This window comes from Entelurus aequoreus, linkage group LG01 (assembly GCF_033978785.1).
Source record: "Entelurus aequoreus isolate RoL-2023_Sb linkage group LG01, RoL_Eaeq_v1.1, whole genome shotgun sequence".
In the NCBI taxonomy this organism is placed as follows: domain Eukaryota; kingdom Metazoa; phylum Chordata; class Actinopteri; order Syngnathiformes; family Syngnathidae; genus Entelurus; species Entelurus aequoreus.
Genome location: NC_084731.1, coordinates 20,272,905 through 20,280,404, shown reverse-complemented (window position 1 = coordinate 20,280,404; position 7,500 = coordinate 20,272,905). Strand labels below are relative to the sequence as shown.

Below are 7,500 nucleotides of genomic sequence, written 5' to 3'. Positions count from 1 at the left end.
TTCTAGGTTGGACAACCACATGACAGAAGTCAAATGGAAAAACTGAAATAAATTTAACATATTACAATATTTTTTTATTTTCTTTGCATTGGTTATTGCACAACCAGTGTTGCCAACATAGACTGAACTAGGATTGTAAAATATATTATGTATATAGCACACCATATAGGTAGTTTAACAATAAAACACTGCACTACTTTGGTGCCTGTGTATCACTGTAATAGTTTAAATTTGCAAATTTATAAAAAACTAAACTTCTCACATTATCATAATGGAGGTATTGTGTGTAGAATTTTAAGGACAAAAATGCTTTTATATAATTATGGAATAAGGCTGTAACATAACAACATGTGGAAAAAGCGAAGCGCTGAGAATAATTTTCCAGTTTCCTTTTGAATAACGAGTGATTGTGAGATGAGGTGTTTTTTGTATATGTTGCTGCTTAGTGTTGTATTGTTTTCTATGTGAATACTTGTCATTTTATAAGCCATCATTTCATTGTTTTTAGTAGAGATGTCCGATAATGGCTTTTTTGCCGATATCCGATATTCCGATATTGTCCAACTCTTAACTACTGATTCCGATATCAACCGATACCGATATATATATATACAGTCGTGGAATTAACACATTATTATGCCTAATTTTGTTGTGATGCCCCGCTGGATGCATTAAACAATGTAACTTTACCATGAATTGATTAACGTGGACAAGTTGAAAAACTTATTGGGGTGTTACCATTTAGTGGTCAATTGTACGGAATATGTACTGTACTGTGCAATCTACTAATACAATCAATCAAAAACAAGGTTTTCCAAAATAAGAGAACAACTTCAGCTCCAGTTATGGAAAAAAGAGCCAACATGGCACTGCCACATTTATTATTGAAGTCACAAAGTGCGTTATTTTTTTTAACATGCCTCAAAACAGCAGCCTGGAAATTGGGACATGCTCTCCCTGAGATAATCCTGATACCCACTACAACTATGGGAAATACTATACTTTGACTTTCACAAAGTGCATTATTTTTATTTATTTTTTAAACATGCCTCAAAACAACAGCTACAGGGGAGGGGGGGTTGGTGGTAGCGGGGGTGTATATTGTAGCGTCCCGGAAGAGTTAATGCTGCAAGGGGTTCTGGGTATTTGTTCTGTTGTGTTTATGTTGTGTTACGGTGCGGATGTTCTCCCGAAATGTGTTTGTCATTCTTGTTTGGTGTGGGTTCACAGTGTGGCGCATATTTGTAACAGTGTTAAAGTTGTTTATACGGTCACCCTCAGTGTGACCTGTATGGCTGTTGATCAAGTTTGCCTTGCATTCACTTGTGTGTGTGTTAAAGCCGCATATATTATGTGACTGGGCCGGCACGCTGTTTGTATGGAGAAAAAGCGGACGCGACGACAGGTTGTAGAGGACGTTAAAGGCAGTGCCTTTAAGGCACGCCCCCAATAATGTTGTCAGGGTAGAAATCGGGAGAATGGTTGCCCCGGGAGATTTTCGGGAGGGACACTGAAATTCGGGAGTCTCCCGGGAAAATCGGGAGGTTGAAACCGATACCGATAATTTCCGATATTACATTTTAAAGCATTTATCGGCCGATATCGGCAGGCCGATATTATTGGACATCTCTAGTTTTTAGTCGTTGTGTCATTTGTTTTCTCCAATGTATGACAGGTGGTGTCAAATTAAGGACTGGGGATCAAAATTAGCTGTTAACTAAATCTGGTGCACTCATCGAATCATTCTGAATAATGTATCGTGCACACTGTCCATAAACCAATTAATTATTTCTTTTTTTTTTTAATTAATTTATTTACAAATTCATTTACAGTGTTTCTATTTTCAGGAATTACTCACCTTTCTCATACTGTAGGCAAAGAGGAACCCTATGTTGTAGCCCACTTCTCTGATAAGTGACAAAGTCTGCTGGTGGTCTTCCTCCGTCTCACCACAGAAGCCTGAGATGAAGTCACTGCTGAGACTAACCTCTGACGCACACAAGCAAAATAGTTAGCTCAAGTATAAAAACAGAATATGCAAATGTGAATTGTTGCTGTATTTAGAATGCTCTCTGAAAGGGTGCATATTAACATTCGGTACAGTTAAAGTAAACATGCATGTTAGGTTAAATCAGGGGTCGGCAACCCAAAATGTTGAAAGAGCCATATACCAATACAAAAAACTAATCTGTCTGGAGAAAAAGTTGCAATGTTGACTAATAAAACAAAGCTGTTTTTTTTTTCTTTCAAACTGTCATTGCTCAAAACATAATATTGAATCAAAATCAATGTTGTTATGAATTATTGACCTATCCAAGGTTCCGATTACTTCACATCAATATTCCACTAAGAAAAATATTTTTGGTGGAAGATTTTGCAAATTTGGTAAGTAAATAACCCAAAAATTTATATTTTGTTGTTTTCTTACTGTACCGAAAATGAACCGAACCGTGACCTCTAAACCGAGGTACGTACCGAACTGAAATTTTTGTGTACCGTTACACCCCTACCATACACAAATGCTGAGGCCAAAGCTTCTTTTTTTTTTTTTGTCTAAAAGTTAAGTTATTGAGGGACAAACATCTTGATTTGTGTCTAGATAAAAGGCCAAAACACGAGCAAAAATGTGATTATATAATATGTGTTCTGAAATACATGTTTTTTGGACTGTTGGAAGAAGTCGGTGATGGATGAAGAATGAAGAATGTGTTATAAAAAAAAAAAAAAAGCTTACCTGGAATAATACTCCTGATGTTCTGAACTAGCTCGAGGTATGCCTCTCTTGTGTAGCTGTCAATCAAATCAAATACTGAAATGTTAAGCCGCAACATTTCTTACACAATACTGCGAGGCTTTCTTACCCACGGCGCATAGCTTTCAAGACCTGACTGCTGCCACTCTGGGCCGGAAGATGGATCTGTTTACAAATGTTTCCCCTCTCTGCGATCAAATGCAAAACCTACACATCGACAAAAAAAATGTTTCATAAAGGTCATCAATCTTCAGGCGACATAGGTGAACATGTTTACCCCCCAAAAAATATCTGGGAACATTTTTTTTGCCACATACACACCATGTTCAGGACAATGTGATTATGTAAATCACATGTTTTTTAATATTAATATCAGGGGAGTGGTATCTTATAAAAAATCTGAAAAAGTCCAAAATGTGATAAGGAACAAGTAATGTTACGAGGCAACTTCACTTTGTGTACATGCTAATTTTGCATTAATTATGATAAATCCAAATTCAAATGCGTGATTAATCAGATTTTAAAAAATTGTATTTAAGAACCAGTTAATAGGTTTACTTGTTATAAGACTGATGTTTTGTTTTTGTGGTTTTAGGTCTTGTTTGCTAAAAAAAAAAGGAACGGTTGACATGTGATCAATCAAATGTTTTAAACAGAAATAAAAAGACAAAAATAGTTGTCATTTTGAAATTTGATCGCATCTGCGTGAATTGATATCGCGCTTATTCATGCAGCACGACGGAATTGATTCATGTACCTCATCGGGGAAGTCCTTGGGATGTGGTGACGTGAATCTGACCCTCATTTTGGGATCCACCTGAGATATTCTGTCCAGCAGGTCAGAGAAACGCAGACCTCCCTGCTTGGCTCGATAAAGCGTCTTAAAGCCGCGGCTCATCTTGGTGGGACTCGCACCCCAGAACTGCTCTTCCGATGTGTCTCTGTAGCTGTTCACGTTCTGGCCCAGCAATGTCACCTCCTTCACGCCCTGAAAGGATGCGCACCACACATACAACTCAAACACTGATCGATTTCATCAATTAACTTCACTTTTGTTTTCGAATAGTTCTAATCTAGTACAGCGGTACAGGGCTCTTAACTTAAAACACTTGCATCTCTAATCAAAGCCTCCCATTAAAATGTATTATAATCTATTCAATTGGTGCTTGGCGCCCCAAAACAGCACAATGTTAACAAGTAACATGCCTTCTAAACAGAAAAACTAACTTTTAGTCAACAAATACTGTAGAAAAAATAGAATGTACAAACGCTAAAACCAGTGAAGTTGGCACTTTGTGTAAATGGTAAATAAAAACAGAATACAATGATTTGCAAATCCTTTTCAACCTATATTCAATTGAATAGACTGCAAAGACAAGATACTTAACGTTCGAAATGGAAAAATGTGTTATTTTTTGCAAATATTAGCTCATTTGGAATCTGATGCCTGCAACATGTTTCAAAAAAGCTGGCACAAGTGGCAAAAAGACAGAGAACGTTGAGGAATGCTCATCAAACACTTATTTGGAACATCCCACAGGTGAATAGACTAACTGGGAAGAGGTAGGTGCCATGATTGGGTATAAAAGCAGCTTCCATGAAATGCTCAGTCATTCACAAACAAGGATGGGGCGAGGGTCACCACTTTGTCAACAAATGCATGAGCAAATTGTCGAACAGTTTAAGAACAACATTTCTCAAAGAGCTATTGCAAGGAATTTAGGGATTTCACCATCTACGGTCCGTAATATCATCAAAAGGTTCAGAGAATCTGGAGAAATCACTGCATGTAGGCGATGATATTACAGACCTTCGATCCCTCAGGCGGTACTGCATCAAAAAGCGACATCAGTGTGTAAAGAATATAACCATATGGGCTCACCACCACTCAAAAAACCACCGCCAGTAACTAGTTTGTCGCTACATCTGTAAGTGCAAGTTGAAAATCTACTATGCAAAGCAAAAGCCATTTATCAACAACACCCAGAAACGCTGCCGGCTTCACTGGGCCCGAGCTCATCTAATATGGACTGATGCAAAGTGGAAAAGTGTTCTGTGGTCTGACGAGTCTACATTTCAAACTGTTTTTGGAAACTGGACATCGTGTCCTCCGGACCAAAGAGGAAAAGAACCATCCGGATTGTTTTTTGCGCAAAGTTAAAAAGCCATTGGGGTGGTATGGGGGTGTATTAGTGCCCAAGACATGGGTAACTTACACATCTGTGAAGGCGCCATTAATGCTGAAAGGTACATACAGGTTTTGGAGCAACATATGTTGCCATCCAAGCAACGTTACCATGGACGCCCCTGCTTATTTCAGCAAGACAATGCCAAGCCAAGGTAATCAAAAAGGTTAACCAACGAACGAGATTTCTCTACAGAATTTCCTCTCTGGTCAACAAAAGCACCTTGAGGATTCTGGCGGGAACTCTCGTTCAACCCTTTTTCGATTACGCATGCTGGTACCTTAGCACCTCCAAAACCCTCAAATCTAAACTCCAAACATCTCAGAACAAGCTAGTCAGGTTACTTCTAGACCTCCACCCCAGATCCCACCTCACTCCTACCCACTTCTCTAAAGTGGGCTGGCTCAAGGTGGAGGACAGAGTTAAACAACTTGCACTGAGCCTAGTCTATAAAATCCACTACACCTCCCTGATACCGAAGTACATGTCAAACTACTTCCTTAACGTAAATGACCGCCATAACCACAACACCAGGGGGAGCTCCACTAACCACGTTAAACCCAGATTCCGAACTAACAAAGGTCTTAACTCATTCTCTTTCTATGCCACATCAATGTGGAATGCGCTCCCAACAGGTATAAAAGAAAGGGCATCTCTATCCTCCTTCAAAACCGCAATAAAAGTTCACCTCCAGGCAGCTACAACCCTAAACTAACACCCTCCCCGGATTGCTAATAATCAAATGTAAACAATCAAATGCAGATACTTTTTCTTTTTTCTTATGCCTTCTGATCTCTCTCTCTATGTCCACTACTTGATGTCCATATCCTCCCCCCCCTCCACACCCCTGATTGTAAATAATGTAAATAATTCAATGTGATTATCTTGTGTGATGACTGTATTATGATGATAGTATATATGATAGTATATATCTGTATCATGAATCAATTTAAGTGGACCCCGACTTAAACAAGTTGAAAAACTTATTCGGGTGTTACCATTTAGTGGTCAATTGTACGGAATATGTACTTCACTGTGCAACCTACTAATAAAACTCTCAATCAATCAATCAATCAATCAATTCAATTGAATATAAGTTGAAAATTATTGGCAAATCATTGTATTCTGTTTTTATTTACGAATTACACAACGTGCCAACTTCACTGGTTTTGGGTTTTGTACTTCTAACAACTAAAGTAGTTTTACGAAGTAATGTAATAATATCCATCCATCTTCTTCCGCTTATCCAAAGACGGGTCGCGGGGGCAACAGCCTAAGCAGAGAAACCCAGACTTCCCTCTCCTACGTCCAGCTCTTCCTGGGGGATCCCGAGGCGTTCCCAGGCCAGCAGGAAGACATAGTCTCTACACTGTGTCCTGGGTCTTCCATGTGGTCTCTTGCCCTTTTCAGTTTTAACTGAAAGCTCATGACCATAGTAATGTAATAATATGTAATAATAGTATGTAATAATAATGTACAGTGGACTTCTACGGTATCTCCTTCAAGCTGTTTCTCTGTCACACAAACCATCAGCAGCTTTTCCATATTTTCATGGAAAAATGTCAGCCGCTTGGTAATCATTTTAACATTCTTGACTAGCATTATACTAATTCGGCTTAAGTATGGTGCAGACCAGCAGTGATACCTTTCAATTGCTTTGCCAAGTCTGCTACACACATTTTTGAAGATTTATTTTTATAATTCAATGACTAGCATCCATTTCTTCTTCTCAGCACTGTCCTTCACTCTCTCTTTATTCCTTCCCTTGGTTGGAAAACAAACTTATGGCAATCTCTAGCTAAAAGCTAATGCCAGCGAGTAAGACCAGATGTTTTGGGCAGATCTTACGGGGTTCACTGTGACATTTGCACCAAACACTGTTAAATTGAGTTGAGGTACCACAGTACTTTAACTCACCTGGTCTGAAAGCATATGGACTTCCTCAAGAACAGAGCTGACAGGTCGGCTCCTCTCGCGGCCGCGCGTGAAGGGAACAATGCAGTAACTGCACATATTGTCACAGCCCCGCATGATGGACCTGCCAGGTCCAAACATGCAAATCATTTGAGTACAGAACATGGAAGACTAAAGTGCAACAACACGAGTCCCTGTGACACAACTTACACAAAAGCACTGTGGCCCTGTGCAGAGTGATGGACGGGCATAATGTCAGCGTAGGTCTCCTCTAACGACAGCAACAGGTTGCTTGCTTGTTGACCGCCCTCGGCTACAGTCAACAGGCGCGGAAGGTCGCGGTAGGCGTCTGGCCCGGCGAGAACGTCCACGAGCTTCTCGCGCTCCAAAAGCTCCGTCTTCAATCTCTCTGCCATGCAACCTGCACAGGCATACATTAAATATGATTATTTTTTTAAGTCCCTCAAAAGTATCTATCATGCTAATTGAACACACATGTAAAACATCTGTAAATGTTTTAATAGCAAGATCAACTAGAAAAGGGGTGCCCAAACTATGGCCCACTAACTACTGGATAATGATTTTATATATATATATATATATATATGTATATATATATATTCATATATATATATATATATATATATT

At 39.2% G+C, this 7,500-nt stretch overlaps 1 protein-coding gene across 2 annotated transcripts in view; it reads right to left on the bottom strand.

The window, feature by feature from the left end:
* cdk5rap1 (CDK5 regulatory subunit associated protein 1) overlaps positions 1 to 7,500 on the bottom strand; it is a 32,594-nt gene that overhangs the window by 7,018 nt on the left and 18,076 nt on the right. For both annotated transcript variants that reach the window (XM_062045541.1, XM_062045532.1), the window contains 7 exons: positions 7,063 to 7,273; positions 6,856 to 6,976; positions 3,510 to 3,740; positions 2,862 to 2,959; positions 2,735 to 2,790; positions 1,859 to 1,989; positions 1 to 2 (listed from right to left, as the gene is read on the bottom strand). The exon at positions 1 to 2 is cut by the window's left edge and continues 148 nt beyond it. In XM_062045541.1, coding sequence (XP_061901525.1) covers positions 1 to 2; positions 1,859 to 1,989; positions 2,735 to 2,790; positions 2,862 to 2,959; positions 3,510 to 3,740; positions 6,856 to 6,976; positions 7,063 to 7,273 — 850 coding nt within the window. The remainder of the gene's footprint in view (positions 3 to 1,858; positions 1,990 to 2,734; positions 2,791 to 2,861; positions 2,960 to 3,509; positions 3,741 to 6,855; positions 6,977 to 7,062; positions 7,274 to 7,500) is intronic.